Source organism: Orbicella faveolata, unplaced genomic scaffold (genome assembly GCF_042242905.1).
Source record: "Orbicella faveolata isolate gen_17 unplaced genomic scaffold, um_ofav_v1 contig_37, whole genome shotgun sequence".
Classification (NCBI taxonomy): Eukaryota; Metazoa; Cnidaria; class Anthozoa; order Scleractinia; family Merulinidae; genus Orbicella; species Orbicella faveolata.
The window spans coordinates 2147628-2170000 of NW_028301566.1; the positions used below are offsets into that span (position 1 = coordinate 2147628).

General features: G+C 37.6%; 2 protein-coding genes across 2 annotated transcripts in view; one reads left to right on the plus strand and one right to left on the minus strand.

Moving 5' to 3' along the window:
- Positions 1 to 7428: 7428 nt before the first annotated feature.
- LOC110062518 (medium-chain specific acyl-CoA dehydrogenase, mitochondrial-like) lies at positions 7429 to 20274 on the minus strand. Its single transcript, XM_020769447.2, has 17 exons — positions 20170 to 20274; positions 19430 to 19462; positions 19002 to 19071; positions 18633 to 18730; positions 18180 to 18249; positions 15796 to 15896; positions 14863 to 14943; positions 12347 to 12424; positions 12163 to 12215; positions 11687 to 11789; positions 11082 to 11153; positions 10777 to 10845; positions 10169 to 10264; positions 9706 to 9798; positions 9131 to 9214; positions 8603 to 8674; positions 7429 to 7934 (listed from the first exon to the last, which is right to left on the minus strand). The coding sequence occupies exons 1-17, from the start codon at positions 20215 to 20217 to the stop codon at positions 7854 to 7856; spliced, it is 1302 nt and encodes a 433-aa protein (XP_020625106.1). The 5' UTR covers positions 20218 to 20274; the 3' UTR covers positions 7429 to 7853.
- A 68-nt stretch (positions 20275 to 20342) lies between these two features.
- LOC110062520 (SNARE-associated protein Snapin-like) overlaps positions 20343 to 22373 on the plus strand; it is a 3770-nt gene continuing 1739 nt past the window's right edge. Inside the window, exons 1-3 of the mRNA XM_020769448.2 lie at positions 20343 to 20487; positions 21718 to 21764; positions 21957 to 22075. Coding sequence (XP_020625107.2) covers positions 20360 to 20487; positions 21718 to 21764; positions 21957 to 22075 — 294 coding nt within the window. The 5' untranslated portion in view covers positions 20343 to 20359. The remainder of the gene's footprint in view (positions 20488 to 21717; positions 21765 to 21956; positions 22076 to 22373) is intronic.

Consider the following 22373-nt stretch of genomic DNA (forward strand, 5'->3'; position numbering starts at 1 on the left):
TCGGAGCAAAAATTTGTATGAATATTAGTTTTCAGCTGCTCTTATACATCATGGAAGAAAAATGTCAGGAGGATCAATAGTTTTGTAGTTTGAATTTTAGTGACGTCATGGGAAAACCGGCAACAAGCGAATGATTTCCTCACTTCTTTGAATGGGGATCTCAATGCTGAAAGAAATCTACTCAGTCCCTCCAGACAGTCTCCTCACAAGGACCTGCAATGCTCAGAGGCTGAGTCAAGAACCTCGCTGTAACCAGTCTCTTAAAACGTCCTGATAAAGCCAAGAATCGAAGTTGGCTTGAGTCGGTGTAAACGCCGTCAAGTAGTTCCTCTTTTTATTTGCGAGGATTTTCTCCATGAATTTTTCCTTTTTTAAATAAGCTCCCTTTCAGAGAGGAAATAAGAGTAAGACTAAATCCCAGTCTCTGTTAGAATGTGAATTGTGAGTTTTGCCTCGCGTGCTGTCTTTACCGAGAGATCTCACATCCATTGGAGGAATCATTCGTCACGAATGACTATAAATAAGAATGAACAAGACGATTTTCACAAAATATTGCGAAAATTGAATTTTTAGTAGCTCATCTTGTTCAGTTTCGGTTAAAATATTAATTTGATAAGCCATCTCCTCTAATTACTCTCCTTAAGTTGCAAGACCTAATATATGGGGTTCGGAAAAAAGGTATTTTGAAGTGAGAGAAAGCGCATCAATTATTCTATCAGAGTCTGAGTTTTCAAAATAAGACAGTAAATGTTTGGCGATTAATGCCATAGAATTTATTTCAATGTCAACGAGGAATTTAAGAAAAATTATTTTCAGCGAGCTGCAAAATGGAGTACAACACTTAAGTCAGTGTAGCAGTGTGCTATTGATAACGTACTTTGCTCCTTCAAATTGTCCTTCATGTGAGCAATTTGTTATCAGTGGTGTTCAATAAATCTTGCTTTAACATATTAAAAAATACAATATTTTGTGGTATGAAATTTAACTTCTGTGTTTCGCCAGCAATGTTTTAGCTTGTCTCTTCAAAATGTAAGAACTTCGCATGAGACATATTTTCGTCCAAATATGATTTGGAGCGGGTTTCCTTTTCAGTGTCACGCAACAAAGAGTTCTCATTTTGTTTACTTGTTTTTTTGTAACCTGGTTCGGTATAAAGAGTTTTTATAGTCTCTATTTACTATTGAGGCCTTAGCTTGAAAGGTCAACTAAATATTTTCAATCTGTATCTCTTTTCTCCAAACAAAAAGAACCGCAAGAGCTTAACTTTCCGCTATAATTAAGGAGAAGTATATTTTTTGGTAAGAACAAATAGTGTATTCATTACAAGCTCACGGTCGCTGGATGCGGAGTTGTTAGATCGAAGTAAACATTTTAAATGAGTCGAACACTAAATTTCCCATGTACCACCAGTTAAAGTTCTTGCTTGGATTGAATTTAAAATGTTGCTCTCGTAGACATCACAGGGTTTCATTGTCTGTTAGACAGTGATTATTGTGATTGTAGCATTCAGAGTTCCACGCCATTGTGACGCAAATACAAACTCGATTATATATTTCGTAAATCGCACTTCTTTTAGAAAGGGCGTGTAATTTGCCTGGTATTTAGCGAATTTGTTCAAAGAAGCCTCTTATAATTCTGTACGTTTAATGTCTAAATGAAAACTAGATTAAGTTAGAGAGTTTTTCGTCTGCTCAATGTGTCACTCAGGTGTAACTAGGCCATAACATTATCAGGTGTTAAACGGGTGCCATATTCACTTGTAAATTCAAATAGTCACATTTATACGCTGAGCTAAACGTACATGCTATATGAAAGAAATTTTTTAAAGAATTAGCCATTCGGTGCCTACAGTTTAACTTGGATAAGAGGAAACTTTGTCTCCATAGCGCCGATGAAGTGTTCATTGAGATATGGAATTTTAATACTGATTTAATACTCATTGTCACAACCCGCGGAAGAAAACCACGTTTCTCTCCTCGCCATAGAAACAAACGTGGGAAGGTGTTGTATTTGATATAAAGATGTCCGCCCCTGTAAACTACACACATTATCAAGTCTTTGTTGCTTACATCTAGCTGCCACGTTAACCAAATAAACATCGATTCAAGGTGACAAGCATCTTCTCGCGCCTATCTCCTTGAGCCACTTTTATACAATGCAATATGTTTTGACAGTTGTTAACTTCTTTCTACACGGGGGCGACAACTCTTACAAACCCTGTTTGAGCAGTAGCTATACAAGCCGTTTCGAAATTTTGAAGCATTCACTCGATTTTTGGAAAATTACGCGCGAATTTCGCAATTTCGAATTTTCTTACCAGTTTTGGCAGCTTATTGGAATTATAATTCCATTATCTCCAATTTTCCTGGAAACTGTTTGGAATGTCTCCATCCCCATTAGTGTCTTAATATTCCCGGTATAAAAAGTTCTCCCCACCTGAAAAAACGTCAATCAGAGTTGCTCCCCCTCTATTGTACGGTCGGGTAACTACTTGAGTGTCGGGTACAGCCGGCTCACGAGGTACAGCATGCTGTACCGCCCGACACCGCCACTTTATCTACGCTGGCAACACGTGTTATCAAATCAAAAGAACGCCCACAACACCTCGCATTCTTTTTGTACAGATTAATTGCTACATATACAGATTTGAGCGCAACATGCCGACACAATAGCATGGCTCAATGATATAGCAGGTATCTAAAATGCCTTCAGCTATTGCCGGAAAACATTGGACATATTGGACTTTTAAGGTTGATTTCACGGCTCCTTTAACTTGATACGTTAGTGTGTTCTTCTCGTATGGCTCGACAATTAGAACAATCACACCTTCTGGATCTTTTTGTCCTTATTTTTCGCTTGTTTAATTTTGTCTTCACATGTGCCTTTCGCTTGAGAGGCCGTTTTATCCTCAACTGCATTTTAGTTCGCATAGTAACTCACCTTATCAGAGATGAAAAGTTATTACTGACACAACTATGAGCAATTTTGTTTCGTACAATTATTAGAGGGAAATAAACTTAAGAACGCAAGAGAGATTAGGATTAAACTGTTTAAAATTGAGCTCTAGTCGATGTGTATACATGTATATCCACACCGTCGAGTGCTTTTGATGGCCACTCTATTGCTTTCCTCACTTGATTGTAGAATTGAAAACACCAGATATCTCAAGGAGAACAGAACTATTAATATTTCATTACTTGAGTTAAATAATTGAACATAATATTATTTCACGAGCGCGCGTTGGATATGACATGGTAGATAGCAACGAAGCTCCCTGCGCCGAATTGGCAATACTCATTTCATATCCAACAAACGAGAATGGAACACTTGTTTTATTCAAAATTTCACCAAAATACAGAAAAATGACATAAAGTAGAAAAAAAAAGCCCCCAAAAATTACGCGTTCACTTACTACATTTTAGAGCATGGTATAATTGCTCATATATCATGGTGTCTAAGCCAATCAAAACGCTTGAATCGCATTATCCAATGTCCCACTTTGCAACTTGCGTCCCAGCATGTGTGATTTTGTACCATGTGACCGGATCGTGCAAAGGGCCTATTGGCGGTGTAAAAATCCATAGTTTTATTGTTTAAATTTAAGTAACTAAATTACAAAACTAACCTACTTGATAAGAGCCGTGTATAGGAATTCGAAAGCTTGTAACTGGCAAATTGTACTTTTATCACTTCCAATCGGCTTCCAATACATTACACACTAAAATATTTTCAATATATTATGTAGATCTTCCCAGGGAAAACCCCTACCAAATAACGCCACCAAAACTAAGAAGTAAAAAGACTTTTCCTTTCAAGATCATACTGATAAAAAACGTCCATGGGAAAAAAGATGGCGGCTCTACGGTTTACCACAATGCCATGCGAACCTTACACAGCCCATGAAGCTCAAACTGGGACTATTTGTTCCTGAGCCAACGACATAGTGCATGTTATTCAGTTGAAGACGTTAGAATTTTAACGTTCCTACGCCATTATGTGTGTTGTTTAAAGTAATAGTGCGCTAAGAAACATGGATAAATGTACCAGTCGCCGTCTTTTTTCCTTCGGAGGATTGTAACTAACTGAAATCACCCAGTCAGGCAAGCGGTTTTCGTGGGTGCAACTTAGGCTCGCGTAATTCATATTTATAAATGCTTTTGGCGCGAAAAGACGTTTTAAAATTAGTTGATAACACGCAGTTACAGGCACAGTTATGCCTCATCCGTGTTATTTAGAAGCTCGCTGAATCCTAGCCTGTGAGAGCATCCCGTTTTTTCCGCTCCGTTCATTTCGATAGTTAAATTGTAGCGTTCATCGTATTACTGAAGATGTAACTGCAAGATATGCGAATTTACTTTTCTTAAGCTACTGGCAGTGAGCTTAAAGGCGACCGTTACGGTGTCAGTGGAATGTTAGTGAACACGGTAAATAAATACGGTTGTCTAAGAACATTTCTGGTTGGTTGTCTGCTATGATGATGATGATGATGATGATGATGATGATGATGATATTTTCATTAATATTTTAGTAATGCAGTTGATAGTTTGGTTAATTTCTAATCAATTCATCCATGATTTTCCCTCGACCATGATAGTAACATCAGACACCATTTCGTGCCTTACCGGTCTGGAATGTAATGGCTATTTTTACGAGAAAACTGAATGAAGACTTGGCTTAAATATAAAGACGTAGTTAAGATGAACGCCAAAATTCATGTTTTCGCCAAGACCGACAAACGTAGAATCCAAGAACCTGTATAAACGTTTCAAACAACAGACCTTTTTCGCTTGGGCGATTTGTTTTCCATTACAGACTGCGTGATATTCTAAAGAATTGTTCTTTTATCCATCTAAAAATTATTTATTCATATACACAAGACTATTTAAATATTTGAAATCAAAAATCCTCAAGAGTATCACCACATGGTCTGAAATGGCAAAACAAACCGCTCAATCGAAAAAGGTCTATTATGCTTAGGAGTGAGGGGTGGTAAAAGAAATGATAGCGCAATCTAATGCTGTCAGTTTGATGAGGTTTGATGCAGTTCCGGCGAAAAATTTTGTTTTCCTTTATGACCTACTTCTCCAGTAAGCTGTGTAGACACTGTTGTATATGTTCACAGCCGTGGAAGGTAACCGATACTCGAATGATTCTAATTACTTAAAATTCAACCAAACTAGGGCGTATGTCAATTATATTTACTCCTTACCACATGACCCTACAAACCCTCTGAGAGCACATCTGACATAAACTCTCGCTTATAAATGTATTCATGCCTTTGTATCCAGTGTATCACTGTCTTTTATTTTAATTTGGATCGTTTGTCCTCATTTTCCAATACCCTTCTTCTCGCTACCTACCCTGACAAGCAACATACAAGTTAGACTGCATGTCATTCTATTTATTTGTTCAAAATCTTTTAACATGGGATTTCTTGCACATATTTCGCCGGTTGTTTTATTGTCAAGATTCGCTCAGACATGTACGGCATTGTAACAGCTATATAAAGAATCTTATCATTGACGTGGAAGTTTCTTTGTTATAAATTTTAGTGACCATCTGTTAACGGCAAATTTATTGTTTTCAAGTGCTATTAGCTATGAATAGGTTCTGGTGTAGGAATAACTTAGGCTCCATGTGTGTATTGCTGGAGTAAATGACTTGTATTTGCTAAAAATGAACATTCAATACTCGAGTGTGAAGGTTTCTTTGTGAAAGCGATACTCCAGTTCAAAACCACGTGTGAACTACTAGGCATGTGTTAATTGTTTTTTGACAAAAAGATTGTTAAAATGATCAGTTAACACTCGAGCTCGATGGTTGTCATCATTAATTTGTCTGTTTATAAGCGCCAAGAGTGTTCGAAGGCGTGAGAAACTAGCCTCTTGCTATGTTTCCCGTTAAAAGGTTGTTCGCCATATTTGACATTTATTTTTATTTTAACTGGATTTTAAAAATGAGGCCATTTCAAAAACTGAAAACGGTCGATTGAGTTACTCCCAATGCGACCTTTTCGCACACAGTTAACATTTTCGAAAAGCTGGGAAAGTACAGTTCAAAGAATCAAGTTAAAAGCTGCCTGTTGAAGCATCTTCCGGTATTATTGCGCGTCTCATCAAATCTTCGTAAAACCAACGCATTTGACTCGTTGACATGATGTGACAGAACACGTTTCAGATTTATGATCAAATGATGTTTTCACAGTCCAATTCGAAAGATTCCAGGTCACTTTCGGGGCACCGGCATAAAGTATATACGTACCAGGATGGCGAACTGGCCTGGCATGATAAGGAGATTTTCTGATTTAATGAGAGTTGCTTTTTCAAAACCTGCTCAAAAGAAAACAGTTTGTTGTTAAGTAAAATCTCAGTTTATTCTTTATATTTGGCGTGATAATTTGAGTTTAACTTTCGCGAAAGTGACCTGAGAAACGTGACGAAATGCTTGAGTTTTGCTCGCGTTTTACACCAACAATGGATGGCAAGTACGCATTTATTTCTCAGCAGAAAGAGAGCCATTGTGTTAAATACTCTATTGAACTGACTTGTTCGGTCCATTTTGGGGAAGATTGGTCTTGTTCCTTTTTTGCTGCGGCTCCATACATAACTTCCAGCAAAAAAAAAAAAAGAAAAAAACCGAAAATCAAAACATCAGTTATTAATTTATATGGATATCAGAGGACAAAGACCACAATTTTTTTTCTCAGATATCTTAATCTAAACTGGTAATGCATCATTTTATCGTTCACGACTACAATTCAATATTATTCCTCTAAGGCTCAACCTTCTAAGTGGAAACAAGCTCTAGGAAAAAAAAAGCTGCAACTTTGTTGTAATGGAACGCTCTTTGTTATTTCATTAGCTAAATCTATTATCGCAAAATTTTGTTGAGTATTTCCTTAAACCAAATTGTTATTCACTAAGGATCACTATTTTTGGGTACATGCAATAATTGACCAATCTCTTGCACACAACTTGTTCAATCTCGCGTACAAAACGTGTTCTAATTGCAAGTTGACTATCGCCCATAATAATCACAATCTTAAGACCTACAATTTATGTTTTTTACGCTAAATTTCAAGCATAATCTTCCCTTTCAAGAACGACACACACGCGAGATCGGGTTCTATAAGCGAATAAACAACCCGAGAACCAATCAGATTGGCCGATTGTAAATAGCATACGCCGAGTGCCAAGTAACCTGCTGTATAACATAGCTTTCAGCCAATCAGAGAAAGCGCAGAACTGTAAACCAGACCGCTGGACAATGCACTGAATATTGTAAAAACAAACTGAGGTTTATCACTCTCGGGAGTCAGTAAATAAACAAAGACTCCAATAAAAAGGCTTTGATTTATCCTGTTAAAATCGGAAATCGGTTAAAAATTACATACAGGGTTACAAATAAAACGACGAAATACACGTGCAATGGTTGTAGCTTGGTTAATTTATTTGGATTCAAACTGCTACGCCGTACAACACTGCGGCCAAAAACGAATAACATTGAAAGAAATAGGTGAAAAGAGGTTAAAATAGAAAAGATAAGACCATGATAGATAATAACCCGAGGAACAAAACACTATTGAGTAAAAGTTTCACGTTTATAGTCTATTGTTAATATTTACAACAGGTATCATTCAGTATTACAGCCATTCACAGCGCCGCTGCACGCTATTTCATGTCACGTTATCTAGCGTGACCTAAAAAGGTCAAATTGATTCAAAAGAACAGCGATAATAGCGAGGCCATTGAATGGTTTGTTCACAATATTTCAACGTAAACTAATAACTACCAGTAGTGGTTTTTCAAAGAGAACGGATAATACACTCTGTAGTTTCAAAGTTGAACTTCTTTCTACATTGTGGTCATCTTGGCCTTGTCTATGAGTTCTCGTCCGATTATCATTCGTTGGATCTGCGCCGTGCCCTCGTAGATCTGAAAGAGAATCATAGAACTTTCCAGACTAAATCGGTTATTTTCCTTGTCTAGTTAGGTCCCCGAGTTTTATAACCAATCTGTTGTGTCAATGGAAATCGTCCACTATGGATGTACAAAATGAACGAATACGTTAGTAAAAATTAGTAAATATTAATGAAGTTTACTCCATATTGAGAACGGCACAGTCAACAAATACATATGATTAATTGACCTTTTTCTCAGTTACGTGTAGTCGAGGTCCATAAACACGCAAAAAAGAACGAGGCCAATATCCAGCCATCTTGAGCGAACAAGCTAGGTCAATAAAGGATGTATTATATGGAAAATAAACACTGTTTTCTTGCGGGACACAGCGGGTAATCCCGAGCAGGCAAGATGGCGCCATCTTCCCCACTCGGGTAGCCAATCACAGCACAGGATTCCGTTCATCTTGTCGGCTCACGGAGCAAGCCATATATCTAATAGGAAGGTTTCATTTCCACGTGCGACAAATTTTTGTCTCAAAGTTACAAAGCAGTTTATCGGGCCATGATGGCGTCGCAGCTTGCGAAGAAATCCCACTTGCGCGCGAAGAAATCAGGAAATCTACCAGTGGCGTCAGCGACGGACGATTTGCCAAAGGCTGTGAAAAAGAAATAACAAAGGAGCGAAGACGCAAGGCTCACCTGGAAGATTTTAGCATCTCTCATCAGCTTTTCAACCGGGTACTCGGAATTAAATCCATTCCCACCAAAGACCTGCAACAAAAAAGGCAAACGAGATGACAGCAGTCTAAGCAAAACATACATCACAGCTGAAAAATCCTACAAATGGTAATAAAACTCTAAGCATGACATCAAACACAAGCGCAAGCTCCACAATTGTCTAATAAACAGTAGTTTACAATAGCAAACGCCTCGTAGCATTCTGTGACGACTTAAAATACAAAACAAGGTCATCCGCAGAAGGAACTGTTTCTCGAATACAAAACACCGCTTACCGTCAGAGAGCAGAATAATGGAGAGGGGTAAAAGATCCTCTAAGAGCAAAATCTCTCAAGAATTTGTCGCCGATTGCTAACTTAGTAATTAGAAATGTTGATGTCCTCTACAGGACAATTAATTTATCGTGGGAAGGGGACTATTTTTGAGCCGGCTTCTTGCCGGACTTTAACAGTGTTCCCCATTGTATTTCAGAATTGTACAATGTAATACCTGAACAGCATCTGTAGCACATTTGTTGGCGACATCTCCTGCCAAGCACTTGGCTATGGAGGCGAAATATGTGTTGCGGCGGCCCTAAAAACATCAAGCAAGTCAGTGACATGTCCAGCTTGTCTCACTTTACACACTACAACACGACAAACCAAGTCAAACTACACAAAATCTGAACACGTATACAATCAGCCTTCAGAACCAGAGACTTAATTCAGCCTGTGGTGGATTTTCTTGGCAACATCTTGAAGAAGTGGGGCAGAAGTATTCTTGAGTGACAATAAACTTAACGTATATCGCAAAACCAAAATACTCCAGGCAGTGTAATTGTTGCATTTCATAAATACGGAGATATAAAGGAACGACTTAGCCTTAATTCTCATCAATGACATCCATTTCAATGTCAGTTCGGTAGATTCCTCGGTAGATCCAGACAATCAATCTGATACCCTCAGTACAACATACCCTCAAGCTCCGCTGTAGTGCCTCAGAGAACTAACCAGAAACAAACACGTAGCGAAGAGAAGTTTCCACCGGGTCGACAAAACGTTTGAACTCGCCAACAAGCAACTAACCTGATCAACTTCCCAAGCTGAGCGCTGCACCGCCAAGCGAGAAGTCTCGATACCAATCGCCATGTCAGCTAACATGAAATTCACGGCCTGGTGCTAATGTTCAGAATAAAATGAAACAAACAGTTAAGTTCGTACCAGCCCTGACCTCGCCTTTTCACGCCGCCCTTCACACAGTGTCGGGGGAGTCAAACCATCGTCCGCTTCGTAGCAGGTCAGGTCAGACATTGATTCAACCTCTAGAGGATTCACGGATAGCGCATCCTGGTGTTTCAAGTTTCTTCAAGAGACAATCCGTGTTAATCTACTCGAATGTTACCCATCTTTGTTCTCTTCATCAGTCGTGACCTCTTTTGCGTTTTTCTAGCTCAGTAAACTATTTCGTTGTAGTTACTTTTTGCCTCAAAGGTAATTTTGTAAAATTGAGAAGTCCGAAAAATATACCGCTTAATTGTTATCAACATACCTGGGCGATATATTTTCCCATGGTTTTCCGCTCCAGTGAATATCTGAGCGCCTCTTCCATAGCCCTCCGCGCCAAACCAACAGCACTGGCGGCAACCTAATCATCAGAGAACTATTGTTTTAACACCACTAAACTAGGGTTTGCAATTTTATGTGAGTCTGTCCTAAACAGGTTAAAAGCCTTAGATCAGGTTCAGGGTTTCATCTGAGAAACAGTAACCCACGATAAACTCGCATCAAGACAAGTGCAGTTGGACAGGGGAGTTGGAAGCATAGCTTAGACCCAGTATATGTGAAACAAAGATATTGTCTCTTGAAAGAAAGGACCGTGTATAAAATGGTGACTGGTAAATCGGTTTGTACACCTTTCCTTTAACGCCGTTTGCTGTTGGAGCAGAGCGGATTCTAATCGCAGCAGTTCGCTCCACCAAAATGTACAGTAACAGGCACCCTGTGAAGAACTCCAGAGCTGAAACGTCTGCAGTCTGAACGTCTGAAACTCCGATACCTTACTCGATATTCGGTTCACTTTCCTATCGCTCAACAGTTATTAGAATTTTAAAACGAGACTCTGTAACCAAGACGGTCAAACTATAACAACGGGCTTACTGGAGGCCTGGTCTTGTCAAATGCTCCCATAGCAATCTTGAAGCCAACGCCTTCAGAACCAAGAACGTTCTAACAGGGAAACAATATTTTAATGGTCAGTAATGAAGGTACTAACAATGGTAGTAGGACTGAGTGGAAAGAATTCTGTTTCTAATCATATGATCGAGTGACTAACAAAATCGGACGACAACATAGCGTGTCACGAAAACTACGGCCTAAGACCTAAGACTTTATTACTCCTCGAAAAGTTCGTACAACCTTTTCTGAGATCCTTAGAGACTAAAGTAAACAAAGGTATAGCTGACCTCTTTAGGTACAACGACATCTTCAAATGTTATACCACGAGTATCAGAAGCTCTCTGACCCATGTTCCATTCCTGCAAGAAAACAAACAATTGTTGAGAGGCTGGATACTTCAAACTTGTTTCACTTAATGTACACTTCCTTAACCCTAGTTCCCCATTCTCTATTTTCCATAATTCACTCTGTTTGTCCTCCAAATTTTGTATAAACTGTCGTTGTGAAATGTTCTTGGGAATATGAAGACCTCCCAAGAACATTTCACAACAATAGTTAATGCAAAATTTGGGGGCGAACAGAGTGAATTATGGAGAACTGGAAAAATGAGAATTCCCTTGGCTAATAACATGGCAAGTAGCATGTCAAAATCAAAGGAGTAAGATTCTTCACCACAAAGGTGATACATTTGTCGCAGCTCACAATGAAAAAAATCCCTTGTAACAATAATTGCCAACAGCTCTTTAACTGCTCAACAAGACATTTTTGGGTTCAATCCTTGACCTTAGGTCACTTCACTAATGAGAGGCCTGGATGTCAAACATTTAGCATGCTGGACTCGTGATTGAGCCTTGGCCTGCTGAGGGTCACAAATAATTGAATATCCTGGTACCTTCCTTCCAACAGTTATTCCAGGTGAGTCCCTGTCAACAATGAAGCCTGTGAATCCTTTCCCAGGAGGAGCATCAGGGTCAGTTCGTGCCAACAGGAAATACCTGCATTACAAGGACACCATTGACTGAAATGTTTAGGTGCATTTACACTTGGTGCCTGAGCACCGGCACAAAACAGTAGAAAAAGGTGTGTTGACATAAATGCCCAGTGAGAATCATAATTGGGCACTGTGCTCGGGTCCAACCATGAAAACAGCCTTAGTCAACTGCCTTTATCTTCCCTTAGCATTCTGTTACAAATTCAAGACTTGGCAAATAACAAGTTGAACTGAAGAAAAACTGTCTTGATAAAGATTCAAATTCTTCCACCTGCAGCATTTGGGCCAGCTTAAAGTGTTGAAAGAGATAAGAAGCTGGCTGAGATTGTGCTGGAATGCCATACATGTAACCTAGGAGACATTCTTGAGATACTCACCAATTAGCAACACCTCCATTAGTTATCCACATCTTTTGTCCATTGATTACATACTGAAGGAAATTTAGCAAATATACAAATGTGTATTACATGAAGGCCTTCACATGATGATTGATCACAAAACCTGTGATAAATACTCACTTACTGATATGAAGTAAAACTTTTGGTTTGTAATATATCTTACTTCATCTCCCTTCTTTACAGCTTTGGTTTTGATTCCTGCCACGTCTGATCCTGCACCTGGCTCAGTCACACAATATGCCTGCAAAAGTAACACAATCTCTTTATATGCCTGGATCAGTCACACAATATGCCTGCAAAGTAACACAATCTCAAAACTTGATATGCCTGGATCTGTCAAACAATATGGCTGCAGGAAATACAGTCTCTATAATATGTGTAATTGCCTGTCTTATAATACCCCAAATCTTGTGTATATAACCATGACCATCATTCATGTCCTTACATCTTTATTTGCAGTTTAATTACAGTGTATATATATGATGTTTCATATATTCACTTGCAGTTTATTTACTGGCCAATGCAAACTGACACATAATTATGCTATAGAGAGTGTAGCCTGGGTCATATAATCCCCAGCTCCAAACATGTACATGTATTAGTTAACCGCGCGGCCATGGGCCGAGCGCGGTTCTAGGTTTACCCGTGGTTTATTTTTTTTTTTTTTGTCGGTGACCAGACGCAGACCTCCGCTCGGCCAAATTCCGAGTCACGCAACGTGTGATGTTTTTTCCGCCAGGAGCTGTTAAAACATTAATACACGGATAATTTTACGGATATTGTTTCCTTTGTTGTGGGTAAAATATATTTTCTTTTGGTTTTATCGAAGCGTTGGATTCAAAGGGAATAATAAATACGCTAAAAAAAGGTATTACGTCAGCCATGGAATGCGTTGACGTTGCAGCTTTCACTTTCGCTACGTGACTAATAAGATCGTGTTTACTTTGGAAGTTTATTTCGCCAGAAGCGACAGTCATCAATTTATTTGCAAGTTTGCGAGTATTTCTTGTGGTTTTAGGCAAATGAAGTAAATTCTTTGGCTCTTTCATCGCAACGAGTTCATAGATCGGAAGGAAAATGAAATATTTGCAAGCCAAGCAAAGAACATGTCAGGACATGCAATGATTACGTCATTGGTAGGGAAATAACCACCGTACTAAAGATAGCCGTCGATAACGCAATTCTTGAATAATGTGACTCGTGTGACTTCTTTGCTAGCCCTTTACTCAAGGAAAAAATTAAATTTAAACTTGACTTTTAAGAAAGAAAGCTGTTGTTAATAGTGTTCGTATCTTCATGCCCATACATATCCCAAAGAAAGTTCCAGATTAACACTATTACGTCATCGGAGATTTCGCAACGGCTACGACTGATGGTGCAATAGTACAGTCTGTGTTGATCAAGTGATGTGATGTCTACAGTAATCAATGAATCATCAAGGATTACTTTCGAATGTGCACTGCGTTGCGACTGTAGTGCTAAGAAAACAGTTAAATTTTAAAAGCGCGGTTTTAAGATCTAACAGATCTTCTTGTTACTCTTAGTCTGTTCAACTCTTGTGCTAACTACTTATTAACTGGAAGTAAGGTCTTTAAAGTGCCTATGAAATAAAAAAATGATTGCTGCTTATTTGAAAGGCTTTTCAAAGTAAAGGAGAATGGCGTTTCCCTTTTTGGAATATCTTTTTTCATTCTAGAGATATTTACCTTTTTGTGTTATGCAAAAGAGGAAAGTGATGACGTCATAGGTGGTTCCACTTGAACAGTAAAACACTGAATCAAGAATATCTCTAGAAATATTGGAACAGTGTTCTTTACACTTGACACCACAAATGTGCATCACAAAAGAAACAGAATGACACCTTCTGTGTCATTGCCATGGCAACACTTTTAGCGCCAATCTCTTTCTGTGAAAAACCAAATGTGCCAATTTGCAACCCTTCGACAAGGGACAGAGGGTCTTGCTTGGAACACACATGATTCCCATATTGTCTTAACTCTCCCCATTAGATTGTTGGGAGTGGATGATCCTTGTTTAAGATAAAATCTGGTAATGTTAGTTTTAATTAAAGCAGGACCAGCGGCATAACTGTTGTCATGGCGACGACACGACAGGTGTCATTTTGTTTCTTTTGTGACGTACATTTCTGGTGCCAAGTTTAAAGAACACTGCTTTAATATTTCTAGAGATATTCTTGATTGAGTGTTGAAGTGTTTTAATGGGACCACCTATGACGTCATCACTTATAATACAAAAACGTGAATATCTCTAAAACGAAAAAAGATATTCCAAAGAGGAAGTCACTACTCTTTTTCACTTTCAAAAGCCTTTCAAATCAGCAGCAATTATTTTTACTTCATAGGCACTTTAAGAAAATATCTCAAACCAAGAACTTTCCATATTGACTGAGTGATAGTGAAGACAATATGGCAAGGCCAAGGTTTGAGAATGAACGTTTGAGGTTAATAAGTTGTTTATTATATGGCTTTTTGCTTTGTCTTTGCAGTTCTGTGATTAGCCTGTGGGCATTAGGGGAGAACAATGGCCTAGAATAAGCCAATCAAAGTCTATGTGATATCAACTACAGACAAAAGTACAATAATAAAGTGCAAAAATCACTACCAAAACCAACATTTGTAGACAAAAGAATGAGTTTTAAAAGTTAAAGGCAGTACATACAGCCATCAAAGGCTCCTCCACCATCCGACCAAGATATTTCTTTTTCTGTTCGTTGTTACCAGCTAAGATAATTGGCATTTCCTTGTGGAAAAACAAAATACAGTTATGAGTTTCATGTGTGTAAAATGATTGCCACATATTTGTTCAACTTATTGTAAAGGTATTTAACAAAAAAAAAATTAAAAAGTAGCTTGTGAAATAAGAATTTTTTTGAACCCCTAACTAGATATTATACAATATAGTAATAATAATAACAATAACAATAATGATAATAATAATGATAATGATAATGATAATGATAATGACTTTATTACTGTGTCAATTACATCTAGTAGTGGAGAATCCCCACTGCTAATAGGGGACACCTAACTAGAACTATCTAAAAATAACATACAGAGAAGTCCTATAAGATAACTTAAAATTATGAGTTACAAAGATGGCAGCCACTACATCCATCTAGGATGTTGTCTAGATCTAGCCTCCATACGTGGGTTTTAAAGGGACACAGTCAGCTGGTGCACATGTACATTAGATACCATTCCATTGCTAATTTGCAATTCATGGAGACCCCATCCATACCGTTTTTAACCAAATATGATAAAAATACCATCACAGGAGGAGCAATGGCACACTGAAAAACAGGTTTTTCAGTAAACAATTGAAAATCAAGCAAGACACTGTGAAGATTGAAGCGGATTTCTAGATGTACTTTGATTTCAGGTTGAGGTGAACTTTTTTCAAAGTGAGAAAACTAGTGTCCAGGTCAGTGTGGTCCCAAAGCTGACTGTGTCCCTTTAAACTGCTCGAGATTTATCCCCGATCTTTCTTTATTTGTTAGTTTGCTCCATAGACTTGGGCCTAGATATCGAATTGAATGTGCGTAGTTTGGAAATTATGCACTCCCAGGTAAAACTAAATTAAAATGAGACTTACTGCCAAAGAATTAGCTTCAATAGCTGTTTGAATTCCAGTACAACCATACGCCAGCTCTTCAGTTACTACACATCCATCCAGGACACCCAGGCCAGCTCCCCCTACAGAATGAAGCACAGACAGACCAAGTCAGGTAATACAAGAAATACGCACATAATGTGTAAGCCTGGACTGCAAGTAATAATAATATTATTATAAATGTAGTAATTTATAAATAAATACGCATGCTGATTGTTTTAAAAAATTGTGTTTATATTAAACAATTAAATTATGAGGTTGAGATTTCTATCGTGCGATAGCTGACAAAGGCGCAGCCTGAGTCAACTATCACACATAGAAATCGAGAGCGGATAATCTAATTGTTTTAGTATAAATCTCCTAGTCGTTCAAAACTTTATCTAAATCCTCTTCACAGACGACTGTCATTTTGTTAACAAGCGCACACTGCTATGCTGCTCACTATCTATTCTGTGATAGATAGTGAGGATTGTAGCAATTTACGCTTGTTAACGAAATGACAGCCACTTTTCTGTGTTTTCGAAGTACATGCATGAGGTATCTGTGAGGAGGATTTATATAAAGAGGATTTATATAGATAGAAACATAGAACATGTTTTCTATTTCTTACACAATGATAACAGTCATATATGAACAAAGAAGTATATATATCTAAGAGAATAGAATCTTCAATGCCAAAGCTAGCAAACTTAGACCAGACCGGTTTCATCAAAGGGCACTATATTGAGGACAACATTTGCCTCATAATTGACATCATGAAATTTACTAAGAAGCATAACATTCCAGGCATGCTAGTGTTTCTAGACTTCAGGAAAGCTTTTGACTCCCTTGAATGGCCCTCCATAATGAGAACGTTGAACATCTTCAATTTTGGTACAAGTATTCAAAGATGGGTTAGTACCTTTTACAGCAACATAGAGATCTAGAGTGCAGCATCGAATAATGGTTTTTTGACAAACCGGTTTCAACAGTCCAGGAGTCCATCAGGGGTGTCCACTATCCCCATATTTGTTTATCCTTTCAACAGAAGTCATGGCCAATAAAATCCGACAAGCCCTTCATGTAAAGGGAATTGAAATAATAGGAAACGAACTGAAATTGAGCCAATATATGCAGAGGATACAAATCTCTTTTGTGCCGACCTGGCCTCTGTAGAAAAGGCCTTAGAAATAGTTGATAGCTTTGGTACGCTAGCGGGCTTAAAATTAAACTGAAAAAAAAACAAAAGCGATCTGGTAGGGAAAATGGGAAAATAGTAAAAGCAAACCATTACAACTGAAATGGCTGCATAACCTGGCTAAAATATTAGGAATCATATGTCTCATATGATGAAAAAGGAAACAACCAACATAACCTCAACCATAAGCTGCAAATATTGCAAACAAATCTGGACTTATGGAGGGCACGTGACCTTACACTATTTGGGAGGGTATTAATTATAAAATCTCTGGCCCTATCACAACTCGTTTACTCAGCATGAAATCTCAATGTCCCTCAAGAAATAATGCCGATAATCAAAACCAAACCACTTAAATTTCTATGGAAAAACAAAAATGACAATATAAAAAGAGAAGGGCTGTATCAAGATCAATTTAAAGCGGATATACGCATGATAGATGTAGAAAGCATGATTAAAGCACCAAGATTAGCTTGGATCCCAAGATTTTTTGCACCCGGAAGAAACAACTGGAAAACTGTCCCAGACTATTATCTACAGTGTAGGAAGATATGGAGGTTTGAATTTTCTCATAAGATGTAACTACAATACCAAATATATTGATGTTTTGCCAACGTTTTACTGTATATAGACATTTTTAAGTTTTTCAATGAATTGAAAACCCCATATAACTATAATAGAGGACAGGATATGATCCTATTTAACAACAAAGAAATTCTCATTGGAGGGAAGCCCATATTCACCAGTGAATAGCTTAACAGCAATGTTCTGTTTATACAAGATCCGTTGAATAGTAATAGCCAGTTTATGTCTTACCAAGAATTTAAGAACAAATACGCTTGTGAAACAAACTTCCTCCAATTTTATCATGTTGTAAGTGCAATTCCGAAGCACCTGGCCACAAAAGGTATACAACCCTGTATATGAGATACTATATCTACACTTGCAAGATGCAAAACAAAAGCTATTCACCTCCCTACTTTTGTTAGTAAAGTGTTTTTTTAAATATAGACTAGAAAATTTATCTTAACAATATTAATTAGATCCCCCATAATAATATAAGAGACAGATCATTGTAACATGGTAAAAACGTGTTTGTAACAATTTAAATAGTTGTAAACCCATGCAGATAATAAAGTGTGATATATATATATAATAAAATGCTAAATAAACAAATAAATAAACTCACCAAATTCCTCTGGAATATGACCATTTACTAGGCCAACAGAATGAGCCTTCTTGAGTATATCCCATGGATACTAGTCATATTAAAATGAGTAAAGAAAACATCAGATTTTATACATGGTGGTATCACTGCATTTTAACCCACTTTGACGTACACAAGTATAATAATCTCTTGAAATCTTACAATCACATAACTTCAAGATTACAATGCACACATCATTTTTATTACCATGTAACATGTTGTATTTTTGTGTGGCTACAGAGAACTATCATCCACAATGAGCAATGTACAGCACTTACCGGTTTACAAGAAACAATCATAAGTAGTACCATTACATGTACATCTACGATAGTAATGTATTGATTTCTGAACCTGTAGATTTAACTCAGTGAGAATTTTTTCCTCTAATAGAAATACATGTACTGATTTCTAGTTCAGAAAATAGTACCACCTTACCTCCCCAGTCTTGTCGTGATGAGCAGCAACTGGCATAATTTCCTCACGGCAGAACCTTCTGGCCATCTCTTGGAGTTGCTGTAACTCCTCAGAAAATTCTATTGGAGATCAAATTTGGATCACTTCAGGGATATATTGCGCTTGTGTCTTAAAGATCCTTCATAGAGTATGTCTTTGCTTGATAAATTTTGTGATATATATGTCATTTTTCTGATGGCCTATGAGAACTAAGAAAGATAGAGTTCTAAAGCTCCACATTCATATTCTGACAGTTGCCATTTCTGCCTTTCTGGTGGTTTAAAGGAAACCACAAGACAGTATGCAATTCTCAAAGAAAACTCATACAATTCCACATTGATTTATATTTACCAAATGAAAGGCCAGAATTGAATGAAGATGCCTCAAGCTTAATGGAGGCTTCTGAACTGAATTTGGCTCTCTGAAATAAGGAATAAACAGTAAAGTTAGTATGTGAATAATGTTCCATCTTACTCTGTTAACTTAGTAAATACTTTTCACTGTAAACGGATTCATCAAAGTCCATCAATTTTCCTTCCAGGAACATTAAATGTATGCTATAAATAAATAAATATCAGCACCCTTTCAACAGAAGATCTTTAGGGTCAAACAGTTGCACCCCTCCAGGAATTTCAGTGAGGTTTTGTACTTCCTTTTATATATGTTGGACTATTATTGTCGTTTCTCGTTACCCTCGTCCTCTGAGAATGGATATCAGGATATTTTCTGGAACCACACGGTAGTTAACTATGCATGAATTGCAAAAACCAGCCACTTACCAAAGCTGTAACTCCAGCAGAAACTACCCCCTTCTGCAAGAAAACCATATTTAGAACTTGTTTTGCAAAATTTAATTCTGATGAATAAAGCTATTATTCAACACTTAACAAAGTAGACATAAGTTATGTGAATTTTTGATGTTCTCATTAACTGAATTTAATATGGGGGCTTCCACTTCTACAATCTGGAAATTTCACTATTTCCAGTAGGAGGAAAGTTCTCTGTACTTAAGAAAGCGATCAGGTAAATAAAAAAGAAAAAATTAGGTAAAGTAAGGTATAGCATTTATCTAAACACGATTCTGACTCATTATACATAATTTTGTTACTTTTCTTTTGATACACTTGTGAGTTAAAAGGGGATAGGTCTTGCCAAACTTGGCCAAAACTCAGAAAAGCGCCTCTGGGAATTATACTGTTGATAGCTCCAAGCTTAACTTATGTAATATCAATTTCAAGTCACGCCAGCCAGGCATCACATTCGTTCAACTTTCGACGGAAAAGTGGCCGCGATTTATGCCATTTTGTTGCCTAATTGTAATTTGAGCTTATATCAATCAGCTTATCTGCATCTTATAATCAATAAACAAACTTATTTTAGCTTTATTAAATGCAAAGTGAGTTGACCTACACAACATGCCACTTCAAAACAGAGCGAGCTTTTTCTAGTCTATTCCTGAAATTACGTTTAAAGAAAAGAGACTACGAGTAGAGCTTATATCTTACAATCTATTCCTTACCTGAAGCCCATAGCCAGCATTTCGCCGCAAAAGACTTAAACAAGCCATATTCTTTGCCTTAGCAAACGCTGCGTACAAAGTTCAAAGGCAGGTAATTTGCAAAATTTCTACAAAAGACTGGTAACGAAAGAAGAGACTGGTACCAAATTTGTGGTTTACCGCTGACCAAGTCCTGTGAGTTGCACCAAAGATGGCGGATGTACCAGAGAAGGATGGTAGAACTACAACAGAAAGTAACCAAGGCGCTTTGGCTGACGGTCTTATGCAGATTTTTCGACCAGCAGTTGAAGAACTGGATAACAAAGTTATAAGTGTGAGGTATCATGCTGTTGCTGTATCGTTCAGCAATGATAAAATCGTGTTTCAATAGGGCAGCTGCAAGAGTATTACTGTATAGTGGAACCACCAACGGGCCATGAAAATTTGGCCGTATTAACGGGATAGTGTCAAATATCATGACTGGTCTAAATTGAGTGACGTCTCAGGAAATATATCATAATTACACTTTCAAACAACTGTTCTTCAATAAGCATCCAGATTGCAAATATAATTTTACAAAAATTGAAACTTGAATCAGTACCTACAATATTAGAGAGATGAACATAACAGTTTGAGTGGCCATATAAATGTGGTAAAACTTTTACAGGTTGGGATTTAGAATCTGGTCATTGGCTTATTAGAGGGATGGTCACACTAACAGGGTTTTCTTATGAGAAAATGTATGGGGCTTTTGCTAGAAGAGAAAAGTGGCCATGACAACGAGGTGACTGTGTTAACGAGGTAATCATATGAAGGGGATGACTATAAGGCAGGGTTCCAGTATAACAAAATAGGGACTACAGTGCATGGAGTTGTCATGAACTGTTACACTTAAAATTCACACCCCCTCCCAGTCTTTACCCTTACTCCTGAAGAAATCCACTAAAAATCTCTAAACCTTAAATTTTTGTTAACCTTTGAAGAACTCCATCCATTTACAGGTAGAATTGTGTTTCCCCCTCAATGCAAGGGTTACACAGAATGTCATTAATTTTGACCCATTCCGCCATAAGAAATTGGGGTAAAGAAATTTGTAGAGATTGTTTCCTTCCATGTTTAAGGGATTGGATTCTAAACCCTCAACATTTTCTCTAGCTGTGAAATAAGTAGATATCACAATGCATGCAGAGTGTATAACACCTTTGCCCTCTATCCTCTCAGCCTCTGAAATAATAACTTAAACTTTTAACCACTAGAAAGGGGCAATGATTCATGTTATCTCTTGAAATATCTGGAGATCAAAAACATATATACATATGCTGACCCTAAGTAGAATAGACCATAAGTTGAAAAGTGTCTTCCTAGCAACAAATGGAGATTAAAACACCACCCCTGTTGACCGGTACTGTAACACAATATCTTTAACCAGTTCCTTGTTTATCAACTAGTTGAAGAAAACTTTTGATGATCTTGGTTTCTTGATGAAACCAGCTGAGATGATGTGGTACAACACAAATGTGCAGAACTTTTTCTTCAGTATTTACTAATATCTGGTAACTTTTTTTTCAGAAAAAGTCAAGTTGAACTTAGGGAACAAATTGACAAGTTAGCTCAAGGTCAGTCTTACGCAAAAAGTACAACAAGGTTAATTGTAAACTGATTAATCTCAATAAAATATCTTGCCCAAGAACACAACATAATGACGGCAACTAGGAATCAGAACCAGATGACAATGCCTCTGTCAGATTTACTTTAAACTCATACTCTAACATATTAACTGTCAACTGGTGCCCTTTTTTAATTTATAGATTTGCATCGATTGTCTGAGCTTCAAGAATTCCCCATTGATCTTGAACCACATGTCAAGAAGCTGATGAACTCAAGACGACGTGTAATGCTAGTAAACAACATACTGCAGAATGCTCAGGTACTGACTGTACACAAATACATTGATTAAGTAAAAAAAAAGAGCAGAAAAATACTGGCTTCTTTCTGAATCCAACTTGAATTCAGTCCAACAACCCAACCTGCAATCCACCTAATTTGAGTACAAAATTAATCTTACTAACACTGTATTTGTACTCTTGCAGACCAGCTAAACAGGTTTTCTGTAGGCATCCTGTTTGTCCTGACTTTGTGACCCGTCCTTTTTATTTTGAATCAGCCTATTGGCCTGCCATAATTAACATTGTCACTGATGCAAGGTTCTTTAAAGAATTAACAGG

What these genes read in the sequence shown, in the direction of transcription:
- LOC110062518 (XM_020769447.2), bottom strand. Translation starts at nt 20,217, where the DNA reads ATGGCTTGTTTAAGTCTTTTGCGGCGAAATGCTGGCTATGGGCTTCAG. An exon ending in TCATATTCCAGAGGAATTTG is followed by an intron (nt 15,897 to 18,179) that starts GTGAGTTTATTT and finishes TTCATTCTGTAG; the next exon opens with GGGGAGCTGGCCTGGGTGTC. An exon ending in ATGTCGTTGTACCTAAAGAG is followed by an intron (nt 10,846 to 11,081) that starts GTCAGCTATACC and finishes TTTCCCTGTTAG; the next exon opens with AACGTTCTTGGTTCTGAAGG.